The sequence below is a fragment of the Vulpes vulpes genome, chromosome 13, assembly GCF_048418805.1.
Source record: "Vulpes vulpes isolate BD-2025 chromosome 13, VulVul3, whole genome shotgun sequence".
In the NCBI taxonomy this organism is placed as follows: Eukaryota; Metazoa; Chordata; class Mammalia; order Carnivora; family Canidae; genus Vulpes; species Vulpes vulpes.
In genome coordinates, this window is record NC_132792.1 from 131,482,734 (window position 1) to 131,506,866 (window position 24,133).

At 39.3% G+C, this 24,133-nt stretch overlaps 1 protein-coding gene and 1 long non-coding RNA gene across 4 annotated transcripts in view; one reads left to right on the forward strand and one right to left on the reverse strand.

The window, feature by feature from the left end:
• LOC140594989 (uncharacterized) overlaps nucleotides 1-24,133 on the forward strand; it is a 134,291-nt gene that overhangs the window by 71,055 nt on the left and 39,103 nt on the right. The window lies entirely within an intron of this gene.
• SELL (selectin L) lies at nucleotides 1,855-22,860 on the reverse strand. 3 transcript variants are annotated; one of them, XM_026003281.2, is made up of 9 exons: nucleotides 22,712-22,860; nucleotides 21,769-21,850; nucleotides 19,233-19,619; nucleotides 18,216-18,323; nucleotides 14,680-14,865; nucleotides 13,115-13,300; nucleotides 11,491-11,619; nucleotides 7,046-7,064; nucleotides 1,855-2,237 (listed from the first exon to the last, which is right to left on the reverse strand). In XM_026003281.2, exons 1-9 carry the CDS (start codon nucleotides 22,712-22,714, stop codon nucleotides 2,219-2,221), a joined length of 1,119 nt encoding a protein of 372 aa, XP_025859066.2. In that variant the 5' UTR covers nucleotides 22,715-22,860; the 3' UTR covers nucleotides 1,855-2,218. The 3 variants fall into 3 exon arrangements, with proteins under 3 accessions (XP_025859066.2, XP_072589056.1, XP_072589057.1); XM_072732955.1 differs by lacking the exon at nucleotides 7,046-7,064; XM_072732956.1 differs by lacking the exons at nucleotides 7,046-7,064; nucleotides 13,115-13,300.

The following is a 24,133-nucleotide window of genomic DNA, read 5'->3' on the forward strand; positions in this document are numbered from 1 at the left end:
TGTGCCCTTCCATGTCACCCCAGCAAGAGTGCAGGTAGCAGAGCTGACCTGTGGTGAAAATCTAAGCACCGGGATCCTATTTGAACAAATGAAGAGCCCTCTGGTTTCTAAGCTCAGGACAAGTTCTCAGACCTGCTTCTGCTCAAGCTTATGCGTAAGATCCAAAATCCTACACCGAGAAAGCGTGGAAAGCAAGATTTGGAACATTATTTTTAATGTTCAGGTCACAAATCAGTTTCATACCTGACTCAATCATCGCAATAACTCCAAGAGGCAAATAAGGCATATTTCATTCTTATGCTACAAGTAAGGAAACAGGAAACTAAGTATCAGGGACGTTAAACCCAAGGTCTTTGGAGAAATTTATCTTATGAGTCCTTATGTTTTTTTTATGAATGTTGTGAATAGTTATCTAACAGATGTAGCATGACATAATTCCTAAGATCACATATTAGCTTTATGGCTTAAACAAAGGACTATGTTTTTAAGTCTATACACATCTCATTCTCAAGAAATAGCCACCATATGGGTTCTTTGATTCTGATGTCTTAGTTGAATAAGGCCTTGCAATCAGGGCTGCTGTGTGAGTCTGTGCAGGTCGTGCACTGTACAACTCTACAGGATATATCTTAAATTACATGAATGTGAATGGTATAGCCTAGATTTATATTGTATAATATGGAGAATTTTTTGCAACAGCCCATACTGTAATGCAGAATCTGAGATGGATTTGAGGAAAAATATAATCATTACAAAAAAATCATCCTCACAACACGTGTAATTTTGTATGAAAGCAGTATTGGTCGTGGGGCAAGAAGGTATTTCAACTAGTTTTTACCAGGTCCCTATTCTGTTATAGGAAGCTAGTCACATTAGATGAGTATCTGTTCAAGTCATCATATGCCATGGAGAGATGTTTTACTGCAATTTATATCTAGAGTACGCTATATGCTTTCTGAGTTACATGAATACACAGTTACTGAGTGTCCAGTAATGAGCTAGACACTCTAGGGATGTGACAATCTCTGCTTTTAAGGTGGATAGAATTTCATTGGGAGAAAACATACACATGACCATTTTTAAAACAACAGACTAAGTAACATTTAAAAAAGACTAAATACAAAACTGCATGTTATAGACCAATTTTGCATCAAGAAGCCACAAGTCTGGGCCAGCTTTGAAAGGAGTAGCTATGAAAGAAGTGGGCGCAGGCAGCGGGTGGTGGAGAGGGTGCCCGAGATGGATCTTAAATACTAGAGAGACTCTCCATAGATGGGTTAGAAGGCTGAGGTGGAGGAATCTCTTTTCACTTGTTTTAACTCTTCCATGTAGCATTGAAGACGTGTTCCCTGCAGTTAGGATCCTAGTGATGTTTCTTTATTAACAATATAGTGGTCACTAAAAAAAAAAAAAAAAGCATCCAATACAAGACATCTTGGTGAGTCTAATAAAAAGAGCAACACTGAAAACCAAAAACAAATCAGTGCAGGCTCTCTCTGTGTTCTCTCTCTTGGTTTCGTGCTCCTGAGATGCTACATGTGGAAGCCAGCCAACTAAGAAGAGGAGACAGAAGGTGGGGAGGCTGGAGGCAGTTAAATAGGATGGTCTCAATTTATAGCAGGTGAGGCTACCATGCAAGTAGGACTTTCTCTGTTTGGAGCAGAACCCCATTACTTTGCTGGAGTTGGAAAGCAAGGGTAACATCACTTTTATGAGCTTCTCTCTAAGAATATACCCTTAGAGGTGACTGGAGGGCAGGGGAGATCAAACATGAATATACTCCTAGAGGTGACCGGAGGGCAGGCGAGATCAAACATGACTCACAACAAAATGGAGTCTATAAGTACACATGTATCAAGTTTCCACTGTATTTAAAGTCATCAGGTAGAGCATTGGGTTGAAATTGGAAGTAGAGTTAAGACAGCAAAATCAGACATCTTCACAATCCATTGCAATCTTCTCCCCCCGCAGGGTCCACAAGAAAGAGACTAAAACACTGAGCTATATAAAGCACTGTAGGGTGCGAGAGTGGGTGAGGGACACAATGGGAGCAGAAGTTGCTGCTGGTCCTGTTGAAATCTTTCCAGATGTGCTGAAAGAGACGCACTCCATCTTCAATGTAGGAGACACCACCACGTACTACTATTGAGGGAGGGATTTGAAGCATCCAGGGACACTTGAGTAAGTTTCCCAAGAATTTTCTTTCACAGAAGGTGCTTTAATACGGATCATCCATGCTGAATGAAAAACAGGAGAATATAAATTAAAATAAAGAGCTTAAAACTTGCAAAACTGAACAGTGTTAGCAGTAAAGGTAAATATTCATGAAGGTCAGAAGAGGAGTGAAGGAAAATGCCTTTCCAATAGATTGGACAGGGCACAGGACAATCACTAAGGCAAAGGAATGAGAAGAAAATCCTGGAGCAATGCTTCTCACGCTTGCAGCTGCTTAACCCCAGAGGTGGTGGTAAAATGCAGATGGATTCAGTAGGTTTGAGTGGGGCCTGAGATTCTCCATTTCTCACAAGCTCCCTGGTGATACTAATGCTGCTGGTCCATGGACCACACTTGGAGACATTTCTGGGGCACGGGCTTTGACTTTGGATTGAAATGAGTTTGAAGGGCATTTTAGATAGATTTTGAGCAGTGGAAATTCAGTGAGAAGTAGAAGATGACAATGCTCAAGTGGAAAGAGAAATTAGAGAAAAATCAAAACTCATGAAAGGTATGGTGCTAATTCTAAATGTCTGATTCTGGTGGGACATGTTTTAAGGGGATAGTGACAAATCTCATTTCCTGAAATAAATGGCACCTTTTTGTGTGTGTGACACAGTTGTCTCCTCCTTACAGAGGATGGGGGAGGCCTTTGGGAGAGAGGGAACCAAATATGGCATGTCTTAATAGCACCTTTCAAAGGGAGAACCAGATTCTAAGACTCTGCTCTCATGATGAACTGCCAGGGCAAACCACAGTTCAACAGCTGCAAATGTGCTTGCCAATACAGAGATAAAAATGTTTCTGAAAACAAAGTTTCACATATACCCTCCACTGAGGTTGGCATTGTATCTTCCTGTGTATCTTGGGTGTAGGTTTTACCCAGGCAGAATTTAGACACTAGAAACCAAATGAGGTGGTAAACAGAACCAATTTGCAGAAGAATAAAAATAACCCAGCAAGAATTGAAACCACCAATGCCCTAGGAGATGGTCATTTACCAGCAAAGAGTTAATAAAGATGAACACAATGGATTATGACGGTTGGCTCCAGAACTTTAAAAAAAAAAAGTTCCAGTGTTTCATGTGATGGTTTTCATTTTTTTTTTATGTTTCTTCCATCTTATCCTTTCTCAGTGCCATCACAAATGGTTTCAGGGTGAAAAATTATACATCGTGGGTGGAGGGTGTCTAGGACTTAGAACTCTATCATCAGAGTCATGAATCCTGAGTTCTAGAAGCATAAGGATTAAGAGCATGATCTTTGGATCTAGATGGGTACAAATCTCAGCTCTGTCACTCATTCTGTGACCTCAGGCTAGACATTTTATTTCTCTTTGCCTCTGTTCCTTTACCTGTAAAGCGAGGATATTAATAGTACTTCTCAACCACAGGTTTGTAGGCAACATTTAATTATCTCAGACACTTAAAACACTCAGAGCAGTGTGCAGCATGGCATGAATTAATGTTTCACAAATGTTTACAATTATTTTAACTATGTCACTAGCTCAGGGCCTACTGGAAATTTATTTAACTGACTCAGTTATAAGGAAAGTTTGAACATGATGTCCATCAAGATCCTTTCAAGACCTAAAATTTTATAATTGCATGAATTAAAGTCACCTTGGTCAACAAAATGACCAAAAAATGCTTCTTTGCAAAGTCCTAGGATATCTGGTGATGCGTTCAGAACCTACCTTGATGGGGTCAGCCTTCCCTTTCAACTTCTGTTCACAGCTTCTCTACACCTTGGGCTCTGGGCAGTTCCAGTCAGTGATCTCCAAACATGCTGTCCCTGCCCCACTGCCATAGTATGTTTACACCATTTCCCTGTAGTCTGTCTTCCCTGCTTCTCTCCATACACCTAAATCCTATCCATTCTTGAAACCAACCCAGGGTCCACCTTCTTTATAAGGTTTTCTGTGATCACCAAGCTTCTTTGTATCAAAAAAGTCCTTTAACACAGAGTTCATTGGCCATTACCATCTGCCTTATATTGTTCTGAAAATAATTCTTTTATTTTTCTGTCTTACTAGATAATAATCTTCCTGAGGTCAGGGTCAAGGACTTACTTCTTTCGGTTTTCAGTCAAGCTTAGCATTGCTCCAGCACAAAAGTATGCAGTAAACAACTATTGATTGATTCATTGTAAAAATCAGTGAGTCATTAAACTTAATATGGCAATTAGTTGAGTGTGGTAATTAATGCTAATACTCTTCCTGCTAGCCTCTCTTCCTGTCCCCCAAGGTCTTCTAAAAAACTGAATTGATCTGCTTCCATCTAGTGGCAATTAAAAACAGGTGGTTCCTGTGACAAAAAAAAGGGCTCTGGGTGGATTGTGCCAGAAAAGACTTTCACTCAGTAGGTGTGAGCATGAAAGAAATCTTTACATCTTGTGGATTTCCTGCCCACAGAGATAGGCAGCCCAGCCCAGAGAAGGGTCTAGGTCCCCATCTGCACTATCAAATGGAATATAGGGTGGTAACATAGAATAGAACCTCCACTGACCCAATGTCCTTCCCCAGTTATCCAGTTTCTGTCTCATCTCCTAGCCAAGGTTTTAAAAAGAGATGGCTTACATGTTCTGCCTCTCTACTTCCTCATTTCCACTGAATCCTCAACACTTGGCAATCAGACTTCCGTCATGACCTCAAACACTGAGAACAGTCTTTGCACTGACACCCTTGTTACATCCAGTGAGAACTCACCAGGCAGCACTTGAAACTGTTTCTACTTCTTTCTTTCCTTGGTATTCATGATCCAGACTCTCCTCATTTTCCTTCTGTCTCTCTGGCAACCTCTCCCCATCCTCCTTTTTCCTTCACCGACCTGTTTGATATGGATGTTCCCCTGGTTCCCGCCTCTCTCCCACAACCTTTTTTTTTTTTTCACAACCTTTTTTTTTCTCCCACTCCACACTCTCCCCAAAATAGCAGGTAACCTCTTGGAATGAGAGAACTCCGAAATCCACTCTCCTGCCCCAAGATGGCCCCTGTGCTACAGACTGAACCAATTAAATGTGGATGAGCCACAGTCACCACAGCTCAATAAAGACAAAACTGAATCTATGATCTTCACCTCCAAAACTTCTCATTCTTTTGTCTTCCCTTCTCAGTACATAGTATAGTATATAGTAACCATCCACCAGTTCCCAATAAAAAACATGAGGACTTCTGATTCTTCTCTCTTTCTCAGCCAATTAACTACACTCTCACCTCATGAACTCAACCTCATTGGTATTTCTCTAGACGGGCACCATCATCTTTAACCTAATATCTGCCCCCAAAACAGTTCTTTGCCTTCAGACTCACCCAACTCCCCTGTTTGCAAAATGATCTTTATAAGATGCAAATTTCAGCATGGCATTCACCTGCTTTACCCCAAAGACCTCAGGATTAAGTCCATACTCCTTACTATGGCTTATAAATTATTCTATGATCTGGCTTATGTTGCCTTATGTCTCCTTGGAATCTCTTTTTTAATAGATATTTTATTTAAATGTAACGTAGCTGACATATAAGGTATTATTAGTTTCAAGGGTAGAATTTAGTGATTTTTCAGTTGCATATAACAACCCGTGCTCATTACATCACATGCCCTCCTTAATGCCCATCACCCAGGTACCCCATCCCCACACCAGCCTCCCCTCTAGCAACCTTCAGTGTGTTCCCCAGAGTTGAGTGTCCCATGACTTCTCTTTTGCACTCACAGCTACAGCTCACTGAACTAGTAAGAACTTCATAACAATTTGTGGTTGGTAGCATGGTTGTCTGAATGAGCAACCAATCTCCTCAGGGACCATTCTGCTTCTTCCAGCATTTCAGTTTTCTTTTTAAGATTTTATTTATTTATTCATGAGAGACGAGAGAGAGAGAGAGAGAGAGAGAGAGAGAGAGAGAGAGAGAGCCTGAGAGGCAGAAAGAGAAGCAGGCTCCATGCAGGCAGCCCAATGTGGGACTCGATCCTGGGACTTCAGGATCACACCCTGGGCTGAAGGCAGACCCTCAACCACTGAGCCACCCAAGTGTCCTGTATTTCAGTTTTCTACCTGGGCTCTCAGTATATACCAAAGCCTCACCTCCATAGTTGTTCCTATTTATAATCTCCTTCCCAAAATCCCAAAGCAAGTCACTGGACCCCTGAACTGAGAAATGTTTGCCATCCTCACTTCTGCAGGTGGACCATGTATGGACACATGTGTACATCTCTTCTCAGTCTGTGTTTCTCCAGTTGAAAAAACATCTGAGGTTCAAAACCAAGCTAAAAAAAAATTGCCTCACTGGGGAAGCCACAGGCAGAATTCATGTTCCCTACCTCTTCCATATTTCTGAAGGTCAATGCTTATCAGCGCAGTAGTCCTTTATATTCTTATACTAGGCACTGAAGGCCTGGGGTCCAGAATTAGGGCCTGGGATTTATTAGTTTCTCAAAAAATGCTTGATGAATTGAATGTTTCCTAAATACTGTACTTGATATTGCCCTTGTATTCCTCTAGGAAAAGAAGAGACATATCATAAAGCTTCCAATCCTTACAGAAAATTCAGGGATAACCAGACAGAGCTTCATTCACATAACTGTCCTTTCTTAATAGGGCATCATTCATTCATTCTAACCCCCTGGCACTGAAACAAAACCACCCATACACAAAAAAGCCAGAAGCATAGCTTTTCAAAGAGGCTAGTAGATAATCACTTTATATGGAAATTTCATTGAATGAGATCCCATGTAAATAGTTACTAAGGAGTTAATGTGTCTAGCTATAACAGGAAGTACCTCAAGGAAGGTAGAGAAAAGATCAACAAATGCAGAAACTCCTCACTGATGAAACTTACCTTTTCTGAGATCTTTTACCTAAAAAAAGAAGAAATAGAAAAATGGCATCAGCATAAGTAGGCAATTCCAATTTTTTTTTTTTTTAAGTAAGAGGGAAGGCAGAGTCCCACTCCTAAAACTGGCTTTTGAAGTGTATCACACATTGGTTGGGTGGACCCCATCTGTGCATAAGGGGATTTGAGATGCTGGCTTAATGTTCTAATTCAAACAGTGGTAGAGACTCAGGTATGACTGATCCACTGATGCACATGCTTCTGCATTCCATTCCACCCTCTGTGCTGATCATGAAGACAGAAGTCTAGCCCAAATTGTCTGGCTGTCAGTCCTGCTATACCCATACACGTTGTTTACCCCTTCTCACCCACCATCTTAGCCCACCTGCAGATTCTTCCCTAAGAGACTTGGCTGCTAATCCTGTAAGAATATGTGTCATTACGTCTCACATCACCTTGTCTGTGAAAATCCACAAAGAAATTTCACTTGGGTCTCAGTGGCAGGAATTACTCATCTCATCTGAGTAACTGATGTGTTTTTATCTCACAAACACAGTAAATATCGTAACAAGTTACACTCCCTTCTTTGGCTGCCAGGAAACAGACCAGAGCTGAGACCCTTTTCTGTCGAGTGTACAGAGCTTTGTGACACATATTTTTGTGTACCAACCGCACCTCTTGCTCCAACTTATTTTTGCAACCTAAATTTTGGGCTTCTTTTCTTATCTACTTTTAGACTAATTTTAACTTACTATGGTGAGTGCATTTCATAAACCGTCTTACATAATTTCTGAAAAAAAGCAGTGTATAAATAAATAGATCAATGAATGAACTGCAGGGTTGGACTCTAGAGGGAAAAAAAGAAAAAGGCAAAAAAAAAAAAAAAAGCTTTTTGAAGAAAAAAAAAAAAAACACCTGGAAGCACTATATTTCAGTGGCTATAAACTGGAGCTCTAGAATCATCCAATCTGTGTGCAAATTCTGTTTTATCAACTGTGGTATGTCTCTGAATAACTTCTTACCCTCTCAAGCCACAGTTCATCTGTAAAAAGAGTATGATAATTACATCTTCCTCCTGGAGTTGATAAAATAAAACGTATTCAAAGTATTTAGGCCAGGGTCTAGCACATACACAGTGCTGCTTGCTCAGTTACTGTTTTAAGCCTTTAAAATATTAGAATTTACTATTTTAAAAATTTCTTCCAAAATTCAGCCTGCTGATTACATGAGCTGAATGCATTTGAGAAAGGAGAATTAAATCTGAATCACTTTCAAGTTCTGCTTATTTATCTTCATAGAAATATATTTTCCTTTTAGGAACAATGAAACACATAACAATACATAAGCAAGAATCTGTCACTATTGAGAGAGTTCTTTGTGAAGAAAAAGGAAGTAAGGGGCCTGTGTTCAGTTTCATGCCCCATTCTAACCCTGCGGGTTGATTCAGGTGGGAAATTCTCCCAACCAAGAGAAAATATAGAGCCTCATTAATCTGAACACCATTGGTGTTAGGGGACATGTATGGATGGAAATCTATCTCTCATTCTGGCCCCTGCCAATATGGGATTTGAGAGATTTGGTCTAAAATCACTGCCTCAATAAAAATTAAAAAAAAAAAAAAAAAAAAGGAATCCCTGGGTGGTGCAGCGGTTTGGCGCCTGCCTTTGGCCCAGGGCGCAATCCTGGAGACCCGGGATCGAATCCCACGTCGGGCTCTCGGTGCATGGAGCCTGCTTCTCCCTCTGCCTCTGTCTCTGTGCCTCTCTCTCCCTCTGTAACTATCATAAATAAATAAAAATTTTAAAAAAAATTAAAATAAAATAAAATCACTGCCTCAGTTTCCTTATTTATCAAACAGGGCCAATGATAATGACTAATCAGAGAACGATTATCTAGGGGAAAAAAAAACTATTTCTAGATAAGCTCATACAGAAGGGCACGCATTTCTAGATTTGCATTTATTTCTCTTCCAGAAGAAAGGAGCAAATGCCTGGGTATCAAGACAACTAGAGCAGCGACTGAAGTGCAGGTTCAGAAAATCCATCCAAGGACAGGACAGGTATCAAGAATCTAGTTGGGGGACACCTGCATTGCTCAGTGGTTAAGTGTCTGCCTTCAGCTCAGGTCGTGATCCTGGGGTCTTGGGATCAAGTCCCGCATCGGGCTCCCCAAAGGGAGCTTGCTTCTCCCTCTGCCTATGTCTCTGCCTGTCTCTCTCTGTGTCTCTCATGAATAAATAAAATCTTAAAAAAAAAAAAAAAAAGAATCTAGTCATTTCACTGGCTACTATGTCCTAAATATTCACCTTCCCTCTTTTTCCAGCTTGTTGAACTCAAAACACTTATTAAATCTTCCCAGTTGATAACTACTATATATATATATGCAGCTTATTGCTTTTCACTTTTTTCTTGTAAATGTGCCAGCTACACCATTAGAAAAGCTCTGGGGGGTTAGCCTGGGAACCTATCCATCATTCCTAACACCATTGCTATAGGAAAAACATTCTTCGTGTTGCAAAGAACTAACTTACAACTACAATCATTGGAAAACAAAGTTACTTGGAAGTTGGAAATATCAGAAGATGTTCTATAAATGGAGGCTATTAAAATGCTACATTAAAGATACCCTGACTCCCCTACAAAGTCAGTGATCTTATGGGGCTTCTGTTCTTTTTGTTGGCATACATGTATCTAGCCTAACTGCCCGTTATCTGTTTCCTGTTTGCCCCACACTTATTCCCACAGCAGGGGCATGTAGTTTTCAAGTTATCAGTTTGAGATCTTGTACAGAAATGACTCCAAGGTAAAAAATTTAAAAACAACAACCCCACTACTTTTCTCAGCCCTGCTGATAGAACCACTTGAGCTAGCTAACCCCCACCCCTTACCCTGCCACTGAATACAAGTGACTTCATTGTATTCTTTTGATTCTACTATCAGTTATTAAAAGACTGGAATTTGGGGATATCCTCCTTATTAAGATGACTCACAGCCCCCAATTCCTTAAAGGTTATTTAGAGAACAGCCCAGAGGGCAGTGTGTAATGAATGGCCCACTGTATTCTCTACCCCTCATTTCTATCACCATTACCCAAGGTAGGAGGGGAAAAAAGATGATTGGGGTCAGGCTTTGAAGACTCAATCGAAAGGATAACCAATGGTGGGAGAAAAAATATCATTCTTCCTGTGCCTTAGTGTAATACTTAAGTGCTTAATATCATGCAGTAAGATCATGGGATCCAATCTTAGCAGAATTCCAAAAGCAGGAGCAGAGACATTTGAACTGCTCAGTGCTCTCACTTGACACTAGTGAAGATTTAGCACATCAACAGTGCCCCCATTCATTTTCTTTCTGAGTTGGTTATAAAATGAATCTAGTGCCATTCTTAAATTTGGAATGAAAGATCAGATCATAATAGAAGAATGATTGGTAGATAATATTCCTATAATTGGCAGTGAGGATGGGTGAGGGGCAGCCTTTATACACCATATTCAATGAGCAGAATACATACTAATTAATTGATGGAAGTAAAATTAAAATGGCAATCAGCTGACTCCATAGAAATGCAACGCAAAGCAGTTGGTTAGCAATTATTTTGAGATCATCGATGGCCTCTGAACTTAAAGCAGGGATATCTCAAAAGCTGCTTAATCTCCTTGAATTTCATAGTCTTAAACATTTCTGTCAGGTCAGTTTGTCCAAACGTGGCAGTGCATACCCAGGGCCTGCCAGACCGTGGGTCTCTAACCAGCGAGTCAATCTCACTTTGAGGTTTGGACATACTTAGGGGGGAGTTGAGGGGAGTGATGCTGTTGTTTTTCCCTGGTGTCCCATGTACTGTTCCAGACAGCAGTTATTAGCTTCTCAAACAGTCCTCCTTATTCCCTTTTCTTCTCCAGGCCAGAGTGGAGGGAAAGCAAATCCAGTGCATTTGGTTAGAGCTGTGACCTCAGTGAATAGACACTGGAGAGAAAGCATGAGGATTTCTTCCAGGGACAGTGTAATTCCCACACATTAGAAGCCAGACAGGTATGTGGCTCAGATTTTGAGGAACAGTACCTTAAAAACATCAGATTCATTTTCTAGTGGAATTGAAGCACTGAGATCAAAGGCATGGAGACTTCTTAAAGGACAGAGATTATGCATCCTTTTTTCAGAATTAAATAAGAGCAAAGAATCATTAAAATATCTCGTTTGTCTATTATTACTCTAGCATGCCTTGAAAACACTAGGCATTTTTAAAAGGTTTGTCGGATAAAAAGCACAATACAGCCAACTTGTTTTAATGGAAGCATACGTGAGTTGTTTCACACGTCCCCAGGGATGATGTTTATAGAACACAGAGCTTGGTATCCTGCTTCAGGTGAATTGATCATACTTAACTTCCTGTGGGTTTCAATGTTTTTTTCCACCTTGAATTGTATTACTTTCATATGAAGGCAACTCACATACCTTTCTTTAATCTTCTTGCCAGCCAAATGATAAATGCCAACCCAGCAAAAGCAGTAACCATGACTGCCACCGGAATGAAGAGAGGGTTATAGTCACCCTCCTTGATCATTGAGAAACTCCTGTCCACTTCTGAAAGAGATCAGTAAGGCACATAGCATGAGGCCACAGCACCACTTACTTAGGTGCCATCTTGTGACATTAGACTTTGTTCCTCCACCACGTATTCCAGTAATAGCCCATTTGATGCCATTTGACAGATGAAGAAACTGCCATGGGAAGGACCATGATGAGTATTCAGCAGAGGCAGAGATGGGACAAACTTTTCTAGGCCGAAGCCTATAAATTCTTAATTTCTAGATAGGCAATTAATGGAATTCCCAGAAGAGGTGCCTAAAAATCTTGGCAAAGTGTGGCCATCATTGCATTTACTTCCATGGCCTTGTTCAATAGTTGGGACTCTAAGACACAAGGAGGATCTAAAATATCTAATATGACCTCAGAAAAAATAAAATCCAGTGATCTGAACCAGATAACATATCAATCAAAGGAAACTATTAATGCTTTTACTTTGAAACAGCTGTGCAAACATAGGCACTTGTTGTTTACATGCCAAGAACCCACACTAAACTGTCTTTCAAATGATGTAGTCCTACCATGTATTTCTACTTCCTTCACAAATAACTAAATGGATACACCTATATATCCTCTTGAAAGGGTAAACTAGGGGCAGCCTGGGTAGCTCAGCAGTTTAGCACCGCCTTTGGCCCAGGGCATGATCCTGGAGACCCAGGATCGAGTCCCATGTCAGGCTCCCTCTATGTAGCCTGCTTCTCCCTCTGTTTGTGTCTCTACCTCTCTGTCTCTCTGTTTCTCATGAATAAATAAATAATAATAAAATCTTAAAAAAAATAGAGTGAATTAAGTTCATTTGGGAACTTTTATTGAAGAAATACCCATATGAATAAAGTGTATGTTCTGATACCGCCAACTAAATAAACATACTTTTGCATATTAGTACAGGGTCTGTATCCCTTATTCTTCATGTTATTTTGATGAACCCTTTCAAAGTGGTTCCATCTTCATACCCAAAAATATAATAGATAAAGGGCTCAAGTTCTCAGATGATGAAAACAGAGAACAACTTATTTGCTTATCATAGGCACTGCATCAAGTGGAGAGCCCATGGAAATGAGGAAGACATAGTCCTCCTCACACACAGATTAGGGAGGCATCAGCTTAGTGGTAATAGAGAAATGTCCACTATTTGGGGAATTAGGTAGTCATTGGTGACCTTTTAGAGACATTTTAATGGCCTAACAGAAGTGCGATAGCAGTGGAATAGAAGAATGAAGAAGAGAAATAAGTCAGAGACAATTAGTGCCTGTAGATGTTAAGAGTTAAGGTAGGAGGAGTTGAAAATCAGCTGAAGAAACAAATGGCTGCCATCGAAAGAATACACAAGAACAGCCCAGGATTTTACAGTAAATTAAGACGTACAAATTTATTTTTAGGCCATATACATTTAGCAAAATGAAATATAAAAGTTTACTCTATTTTCCCCACTATCTTCCTATCCACCAGCTCCATTTTCTAATCTTTAGTATATCAGGGCAAACTTACTTACTTTGACATATTGGTTTAGGGTTTGACCAGATTCTAGATGATTGGCAAATAGTTTCCTTCTCCCCAATTAATTCGGTTCCTTCTGAGCAGTTAAAGGTGCAAGTGGAGGTAAAGCTGAAGTTCCCCAGGGTGTGACTACAGTCCATGGTCCCCAAATCAGGGGCCTCCAAAGGCACACATTGAATTACTTCAATGAAAAAGAAAAAAAGCAGTATTTCTGAGCAGAGACCTTGACCAAATGTTTTAACCAATGTTGGCTTGACACAACTATAGAACCACTTGATTGAATCTAGACCTTTAGAATCTCCAAAAATTAGTTCTGATAATGCTGCTTCCAGACTTTACTTTCCTGAGAATGATAGAGAGTGCTGTGTCAGAGGGGAAAGCCAGGAGCACTGACAGCCCTTGGGGGGTAGGAGGGAGGGGAAGCAGGGATGGTGCCCCAGGTTGCTACCCTAGTTTGCTGCCCAGGTTGCTGCTCCTGGTTGCTGCCCTAGTCCTGGTAACTCTGCAACACCACTGGAAGTGCCATGCTATATGGCCTTGGCCTCCAGAGATCTTATGGAATAGGTTCAGTGAATGCAGAGAATTCCTACCGTTCCATTTCTTCTAAAGCAAACAGGGTTGAAAAACACCCCAATTGTCTGAAATAAGTCACTGAACTTTTGCAAAATTCAGCAGGTTGGTCAATTTAGCTCTATGACTTCAATATTATTTTGAGAGCTTTTCTGAGAGTTAAACCACCTAAAATTAGTGAGGCAGGTGCATAAATGGAGAAAATGTAACTAAAACGTTTACAAAGTTACAAGTTCAGACACCACCAGTTTTCTCCCATATAGGGATAGTTTACATGACAGTTAAAAAGAAAAAAATCCACCATATTTCAAATAAAAAAAGAAGATCAAGAGACTGTTTGTTTTTCATAGCAGTTGTTATTCCCTTGAGAGTTCATAGAGAAGGAAAAGTAAAAATGATTTCAAGAATAAACCAAATAAAACAATAAAAAAAACCTCTACTGGGGCTCCGGTGGTTCAGTTAGTTAAGTGTCGGACTCTTGATCTCAGTTCAGGTCTTGATCTCAGTCAGGGTTGTGAGTTCAAGCCCCACATTGGGTACACTGGGCGTGGAGCCCACTTTAAAAACAAAACAAAACAAAACAAAACACCAAACCCTCAACTCCCTGAGAAGGAAACTGGTTGGTGTTCAGTAAGATGCCACATAAAATGGGTGTTACTGAGAGGACAGACGAACCAGCAAGACTGGCTACTTATGCCATGCCAATGAGAAAACTAAAATAAAAATTACAGTATAGTTACACCATGTATTACTGAAAATTATGTGCATATTTTGAGATGGTTTCAGAGGTATTTGGTTGTTTTTTATTTGTGGCTTTTCTTCTTGATATGAGCAACAACGGTCCCTTTAAAAACATCATGGTATGATCTAAGCTAGGTTAAATTATGTTCCAAAGAGGACAGAGACTTCTTAGCAAGTTTCTACTGCATTTTCTCGGTTTGTAAACCCTAGACAGCCATGACAAAGCTTCTAGTCTGAAGAGTTACTCACCTTGACAGGTTGGTTCTTGAGATGACCAGTTTCCAAAAGGTCCACAAGTGGTTTCCTCAATCCCAATGAGGTCTGTCCCCATAGAGCAATTGAAGGTGCAGGTGGAGGTAAAGCTGAAGTCCCCCAAGGGGTGACTACAGTCCATGGTCCCCAAATCAGGGGCCTCCAAAGGCTCACACTGAATCACTGCAGCAAGAAAAGAAACAGCATTGGCTAGTGTGAGGCAGACCTGATATCTGGGGTTAAATCCTAGCTCTGCCTTTGCACAAGGTAAATTACCTCTTCTAGCTCCAGTCTCTTCTTCTATGAAAGAGGAATCATGATAGTTGTATTAGCTTCCTAGAGTTGGTGTGGGAATTAAATGATCTAACACAGATCAATAACTTAGAAGAGAACCTGGCTCATAGGAAGAACTAATTAAACATTAGCTAGTCTTTTTATTATTATTGGCATTATCTAAGGAGAGAATGTTTAAACTAACTAGGTAGGTTTCCATGGGAATGACCAGACCAATTTGGAAATAACTATCGCATCAGAGTGCCTACGTATATTAGAGTGCTGGGATCAGGAGGCATAGAAAGAGTGGGAAAGCTTTAGGAAGCATCTCGGCCTTGATTCTGTCTTCAACCACTCTAGCTCCTACTTTCAACCCTCTTCATAAATTATCTATTTTCCTTCTCTGACTGGTGGTATAGTAGATCAAATTGAGCCTTGGAAATCAGTCTTCACATTTCTAGGTCCTGCCATATCATTTGAGCAAATATTTCTACTCTTCTGTCCTATTCCTTATCAAATTTGAGCCATGATTCAGACCTTACTTTTGAGATGTCAGGTAAGAATGGACTTGAGGAGCTAGAAGAATTTTTATATTTTCCATATATAGTACAAACCCAAATTAAATTATGTTCTCCAATTCAACCCATGCCTACAAGCAGGTGTTTAATATATTCCAGGCATAGCCTCATTCTGACATATGAAATGGCAAATGCTTACTAATCTCAAGCTTCTATCAGTCTTCTAGGGGACACAGACAAGTAAATGGATGACTTCAATATATGTGGGATAAACAAGAAAGAAATATGTGGAACTATTAGAACATGGAATAGGGAGACTTAGCTTGTTCTAAGTCTAAAGAAAGCTTTCTGAAAAAAATGGTCCCTAAACTATGTCTTAAAGATGAACAGGTGTGCTAGCCATGTGCAAAGTGAGAGAGAGAAAACCTTGAGCAAGTCAATGAGATACAAAGAACATATGAAAAGTGTGGAGAACTCCAAGCATTTTATTTTATTTTATTTTTTTTATTATTTTTTATTTTTTTTTACTCCAAGCATTTTAATGTTACTAGAAGGAAAGAGGAGGTAGGAGATGATGTGAAATGAAATTAGAAAGAAAGGTAGGAGTTAAAGCAAAATGCTGTTATCTTTTTTTTTCATTGATCTAATGAGTACCTACTATACATTGAGCTTTTCTCTAAGTGTGAGGAGTTCAGATTTCATCCTGTAGGACAAATGATGGTTAGAAATTGAAGGGTGCATATATGTGTGATGTTTGTCTGATTGTTTTTGATTGATCAGCCTACCTATAGTATGAATAGTATGTTAATGGGGAGTTAATTTAAAGTTGTGGAACTCAAATAAGAAATTAATGCAATAACCTAGAAGGAATGAGGGCAGTGGTAGTAGAATCAACAAATAAGAGGCAAATTAGAGAAATATTAATAAATAATTAATAATTAATTAAATTATAAAAATGAGTAGTGTGTTACTTGCATAAATGTAAGGGGAGGTGAAAGAGTTTCATATCAGGTTGCCCACATAAATGGTGAGGTCTCATACCAGGATAAGAAATACAAAAAGGAAACCTGGCCAGGACAGTTGATTTTACAGTCTCTGGAGCATCAAAAGAGATATGCCTAGCTGGAAAGGGCTGGAAAAAGATCTGTCAGTGTGAAGCTCACATGCATTTGTGAGTCCACAGAAGTTGGTAGTTTGACCAAAACGGGGTCATGTAGAGTCCTTGGACAAAAGATAGAAGAAGATGAGAAATAACAATATTGTATGTGCTTGGATAAGTGCCAGTGAAGAATCCCAAGAAGAAATGATTACAGGTAGAAAGAAGACCAGAAAAGAACGATAAAATGGAAGCTGAGAGAAAAAAGAAAAAGAGTAAAATGTTTGAAAAGGAGTGAAATGGGCATGCCAAAGATATAAGGATTAAAAAATAAAAGATAAAAATATTAAGGATAAATAAAGAAATAAACAAAAATAAACTTCAGAAGTGGAGTGAAGGTATTGGGTAGGAATTGAGTGAAATGAGTTAGACCTATTCCAGTTATTTGACATTTGACTTTAATTCCTCAGGTTTTTTTTTTTAAGATTTTATTTATTTATTCATGAGAGAGAGAGAGAGAGAGAGGCAGAGACATAGGCAGAGGGAGAAGCAGACTCCCTGCAGGGAGCCTGATGTGACTGGATCCCAGGACTCTGGGATCACGTCCTGAGCCCAAGGCAGATGCTCAACCACTGAGCCAACCAGAAGCCCCTAATTCTTTGTTCTTTACAAACACTGCTTTTCTCTTCTTATACTTTTTTGTCCTATGCACCAGATACTTCAACCGTGGTTTTGAAACTCAATCAATATCAATCAAAGGATTTAATATTTCTTTCAGTAGTGAGTTGACTAGGTCAAAGACTCCTTGACTTTGAATCTACATGCTCTTTCCTTTCTGTTTCTACCACCATGACTGTGAATGATTTCAACAGACTCCCACCGATTTTCTCCATCTTCTCTTTTTGATCTCCAATCCATTTTATGCATTGCTTCTAGGAAAATTGCCCCAAATGTAGGTGTTAAGATGCTAAGTGGCCTCCCATTGTCAAATAAAGGCCAGATTCTTGCATTAGGCAGTTAACTCCAGTTTACCTTGCTTTCCATCAAACTAAATTATGAGCATATATAATTTCCACTAGGTAATTGCAAATCCTTTATGGGCAGAATCTATAATAGATTTGTCTCTGTGTCCCCCCAAATACCCAGCCCAATTAAATGTGTTGGATTTACTACTATGTTTCTATGACCTATATTCATATCATTATGTGAACTTTTGGGGCTTCCCTGTCATGACTTTGTGGATTACATAAAAAAGCGAGATTACCTAATGGGTAACTCATCCCCTTCATAATAAATGACAATGTTTCTTTCAAGTGTTAGGCTTCTCATGAATCCAACAAATTGGCTAGATTATGAGTTCCCTAAGAACAGGAATCTACCATCCTTGATGCATTATTGTCATTGTTCCAGCTTTCTTCCCAGCCCTGGGTTCTTTGTGGTAGAAAGATTTGCTAAGAAGTGAAACTTCATGCTGACTTATGAAATCTTTCAGGAAAGCTAACAACATTGTGCAAGGATATCCTTCTGATCAAAACTTCTCATTTCTCAGAATGGCTAGTATAATTTCGTCCCAGTCAAATTCCACAAGCTACAATAACCCCTGTAACTTTACATAGGAAGAGACAAAGTCAGGAAAGGGAGCTTACCGAATTGACACTGGGGCCCATAGTAGCCCACATCACAGTTACAGGTGTAGTTATTGATGGTTTCCACACATTCTCCGTGGTTGCCACATGACGAGGGCTGACAAGAAGCTTTAAGGAGAGGTCAAAAATAAATTATTGTAATGTGATTACTTCTTAGTACTCATAGTTATTTCATTAGGAATAGATAAGTTTTTTGCTGCAACTATTTTAATAAACAGGAAAGGTTTATTTGTACATTCATAGGATTTTTGCATAAAATCCATATGCTAGAATTTTTTGTTTATGTAATATACTGGCCATGTAGCCACAGACATATACATAGAATGAATTCACCAAGGCCAATACTACATAACATTTTGCGGAAACTTAGTGACATACTTTGAAACTCTTGGAATTACTTTGTTATAAATATTATAAGCAGGTTAAATGATGACCTAACTATTTCTGCAATATGCTTGGCAATCCCTTTCTTTATAGAAAGTACCAGAGAAAGATTAAGAAGTCTGTGGAGAGCCCAATTTACAAGAGATCAAATTCAGTATGTTTCAATGTTGAAATATGACTTGGAAAAATCTGACTGTTTTAGAACTGAAAACAGAAATTTTCATCTTCCACAGATAATGAAATATGGCAGTATTTTATTATGTAGAACCATATAAGATTAAGCCAAGAAGGAAACATGAACATAAAGCCCCTTACCTTCCAATGAGGAAACGGGGGTCATGGCCTGAGCTCTTGGCCAGACCCATCTTCTGCTTCCACTTCCTTACCTTACTTCTCACATACACTCACATAATGATGTAAATTGATTTAGAATGTAATTTTTCGGTGTTAGGACCAGCCTCACATGCACAGAAGTGACATGATTTTATTTTATTTTATTTTATTTTATTTTATTTTATTTTATTTTATTTTTGAGGACTGGATTTATTTTAGACTGTACTAGGAACTCCTTTCTTTCCTACCACCCACTCTGGGATTAGTCCCATCATTCTCTCTACTGTGGCCACTCCCTACCTGTGTAACAGAGGGCTATCTTTTGTTTGAAGCAGGAGTCATCATTCCACTTTCCTGCATCTCTGGTCCTCTTGATGTAGATCTCCACACAGTCCTCTTTGGACTTTTTGTTGTTAGGCTCTCCAACTCCCCAGTTCTCTGCTTCTCTGGTTAGAGACTTGTTGGTTCCTACCCAAGTCCATATCCCCCCTACCTTCCGGATGCCTATCCAGTAGTAAGTGGGGCTGAAGGGAAGTGTCGTCTGCAGGTATTCAATTTCCCCCTTGTTTTGTATGGCAACTAAATCTGTGTAATTTGCTTGACAGAACCTTCTAGCCTTTGCCCAGTTCATGGGTTTTTCAGAATGGTGGTAAGTCCAGCAGTTGGTTCCATGATGTGCAAGGAAATCTGAAAGACACCAGTGTGAACTATGTAGGTTCACAGTTAACAGCTGAAAAGAATCTAGAAGTAATCCAGGCTGAGCCTGCCACAGAGAGATGATGAAACCAAGACCACAGAATCAGTCATTTGCAGATTTGAAGTAGAACCTAGACCTTAGGGTTCTAATCACTTTTCACGGTAACATAAAATACTTTTTACTCATCTCTCTGTTTTAGGCAAATTTGGTGGCTTCCTAGATTAATTTTTATAACATCATTTTTTCTCAAAATTCTTCCAAGTGAAATTTAACTGACATATTTTAGAAATTCATATTTCTTTTTCCATTTATGTATAATTATATTTCCCTAAAACTTACTCTCCATTTTTTTTATCCTGGGATAATTTCCTAAAAGCCAACATTTATCTTTCTATGGGAGAATAATATGAGGACAGGCATAACAACATACTTTTAAGTAATCTTTTTCATATCAAAAAGATAATCTTTTACCACAGGAAGAGCTGCTTCTGGGAAAGCCTCAATACATAACTCAAGCCTTATATATTTAACTATATATTTCTAAAAAGAAAAATTTACAAAACTAAATGAAGCAGGATTATGAAATTGATTTAGATCATGTTCTGTGTACAAAAATACTCAGCTGATGGTGTTTAACAATCGTATGGCACTTTGAAAATGAGGACTTTGACAAAAATAGAAATAAATACATAATTATGCCATGACCTCGTGGTAGCATATGCCATTTTAAGCATGGTATGATCTATGTGAAACACAGTTCTACCATTAAGGTAAATGTTTTTTTGACCATCAACATTTGTTGAGTTTTCACCAGGTAGGACAAAAACCATGGAAGATACCAAAGAAAACATAGATTCAATTTTTACAGTCTCCTAAGGCTTATGAACAAGGAATAACATATGCAAAGAAAGCGCAATTAATTTTGATCAAATTAAATATGTCAGAAGGGAACAGAAAACAGAGAAACAGATATGATTAATGAATATAAAGAATGTAATAAAATAAACATTTGGAACAGAGTTGTAAAGAAACATTCTACCAGAATATAAGTCTTAAGAAGGAAGAAACTGGTTCAGTGTTGTAACCTCAGTGCCTAGAAGAGTGTCTGGCACATTCCAGGAACTTGGAAAACACTCGTTGAATGAAAAGAGTGCCAACTTTGCAGGTGACATGAGGCAGACACAGTATAAGGAATATGTCAGGGGCAGAGGAAAGTACATGTGTTTGGCCAGAGCTAAAAATCTAGGCTAAAGGTTAAAAGGACACTAGATTACTCGGGAATGGCAAAGAAGGTTTAAGACAATTGCAGCAGAGTCTTCAAGGATCAGACATAAAACTTGTCACACCAATGGGAGAAGAATAAAAAAATACATAGAGGGTCTGACCTTAAAGAGCTCATACTTTAATTGTAGAAATGACCTAGATGTGCACTAAACTACTGATAAAAAATAGAAAGTACAGAGCACCTACCTGACTGGCTGAGTTGGAAGAGCATGCAATTCTTGATCTTGGGGATGTGAGTTCAAGCCCCACATTGGGTGTAGAGATCACTTAAAAATAATTTTTTTTAAAAAAGAAAGAACCATGCTAAATATTTGGTATGGATTCTAAATGTCCCATCAGATATTTCTTTTCTTTTCTTTTCTTTTCTTTTTTTTTAAGATTTTATTTATTTATTCATGAGAGACAGAGAGAGAGAGAGAGAAAGAGAGAGAGAGAGAGAAGCAGAGACACAGGCAGAGAGAGCTGCAGGCTCCATGCAGGGAGCCCGACATGGGACTCAATCTCAGGTCTCCAGGATCACAACCTGAGCTGAAGGCGGCGCTAAACCGCCGAGCCACCCAGGCTGCCCCCATCAGATATTTCTTAACTGACTTTATTTCTTCATAATTAAAACTTATGTGGGATTATCAGGATCTGGACTGTGCAATGAGGGTGTGGCAGGTTTTGGATGTTTCTGAGGAAGTACTAGAGGTAACAAGAAGAAAAGAAAGAAGAAAAAGATGTTCATAGGAAAGATAGAATTAACAACTATCTACCTAATAATCTTTGCTGCAACTATGTACACCCAGTGGATATTTAAGAAAAATAAGCATTAAGTTAAAAAGGGCTTAGCAATATACAAATACCATAACATACCAAAATAGAGCACTGTCCAGACCCAAAACTTGAAGACATTCCATGAGCACCTCTGAGCGCTCTGACATTTCCATGGAAATATCTGCAAAGAAAATACAAAGCTATAGTTAGATTATGTTCTTAAGTCACAAGTTAACAGCACCTTAAGAAGGTAGCTGAACTTTCTTAATGTTCAAAATAAAATACACTTACTTACTAACCCTGTCTAAGGTAAGAAGTTTCTTAGATGTGTACAAAAAAAGTGGCATTAAATTTGCTTTGAAATTGATAAAGAGTTGTTTCTTTTCTTTTTCATGTTTTAGCCTCAGGTTGCTGATTGTGACTACTCTGATTTTCTCTACATTTCAGTAATTTTTTGAATTTCCTTTCTGCTGAGCTGTTAGAGGACACTATTTGAAACTTAATATATATATATATATATATATATATATATATATATATATATTAGTTCTTTGATGCTTAATGAACTCTTGGTGTCTGGGATTTAAAAGTTAAATTTTTATACTGGATTATAATGGTTCAATGCTTCAGATACTTAAAAGTATCAGATAGCCAGACACCAACAAAGAAAAGCAATTCATTTCTTTTTCCATTTAAAAGGAATACATTTTTCAGAACCCAGACCACAAATTCTCTGCACACCTTAAACCTATTTTCTGAAGTGTATCACTTCTCCAGTAACCCCAATGTTTATCCACAAAAGTGCTCATTTCAACAAGGTAGTTCTCCCTCAAGAATCTCACCAGAGACAAGTCAATGAGGAGAAATCAGCACATCTGAGAAGAAAGGTTCTAAGAGCACTTTTTAGATCCAGCATTTGTAATTCTTGGCTTTGCTAAAACCAAAAATGAAATGTGTTATTTCTTGTCCTTTGCCACCTGTCTTTGAAATCCCAACGGGTTCTAGCTGAGTAACTGGAAGTCCTTGAGGCTGAAAAGCTCACCATAGCTTTGTTCTTCCTTCTTTAGTTCTTCTGGACTTCAGCCTGTGAACTCAGCAGCAAGGTGTCTGGCTCCTTGCCCACAGCTGGGTGTGCTGTGCTTTGGGAGGCTAGGTGGAGTGCCACCAGAAAGGCTTGCTTTCTTTCATTTCTCAGACTGTCTCACATCCTCCTCCCCTTTCCCCACCCCTTTCCTAGTCTAGTTTCTGTCACCACCCAGAGAAAAGAAAAGCTGTTAACCAGGGGCATTGTTGCTAGATTCTCTCCCCCTTCCTTCCCTCCTCCTTCTCCTACATCCTTCTTTCCCTCCTTCCCTCCCTTCCTCCCTCTCTCCTCTCTTCCTCCCTCCCTCCTGTCTTTCTTCCCTCCTGCCTTCCTTCTCTTTCTCCCTCTCTTTGCTTCCCTCTCTCCTCCACTCCCATCTCTCTTGCTGTCTCTCTTTCCTGCCTTTCTTTTTGAATAAACCCTGTACTAACTCTTGGTTATCCATGGTAAAGGGTCCCAGATAACTGCAAACACCACACAGTCAAAACAGCAGCGTTTTGAACCAATTCCTGATGCCTGTTTAGCCTCAGTAAACAGTTCCTGCTCCTTCTTTCCTTGCTCGCCCCCAGGTGGAGGTCCTTGGTAATGGTACCTCCTAAAGTTAAGCCCTAATGAGAACAAAGCCCTGGGGAGGTTTTTGCCCTGTGACTTTGGGGGCCTAGAGTACTTTTACATTTCTGAACTGTAAAATATGAAGGAAATAGGCTGCATATGAAATTAGGACCTATATGATGGAGGACAGTGAAAAGTGAGGATATAATCAGCTTTGTATTTTTTAAAAGATAAGTAATAACAGCAATAACTGGAGAGCTCTGCCAACACTGCAAACACTGCACGTGGATCAGGTCATTGGATCTTCATGAAGGTTAAGTACTACTATCCCCCAGCCTGCACTATCATCATTCCCATTTTAAAAGGGTCTCAGAGAGCTTAAGGAAGTTGTGTTTAGTCACAAAGCTAATAAGAGACACAGCTGGGGTTTTTAACCAAGGCCAGTCAGTTCTGAAGCCTCTGATCTTGATGATTAGGGGGCACACCTTCTACCAAGAACTTGGAAGACAAGTTGAAGTGGGGACAAAGCTGGAGCCAAGGAGCTCCATGAGGTGCCCATGTTCCTACTATCATAACCTGAAGGAATGTCTAGACTTGTATTTCTGAGTCTTCTCCTTCAATTCTCTCTTGACACTTGTCCAATCAGACTATCAATCATGTTGATTCCCTGAGACTGCTCCCGCCAAGGTCCTCCATTTCACCAAAGCCAACAACAGATTCTCCATCCTCGTGTTATCTAATCAATCAGCCTCTGGTTCTCCTCCTACCTCACAGGAATGTTCCTTCTCTGTTTCATTTGTTGATCTCATCTCTCCACTCTGCAAATGC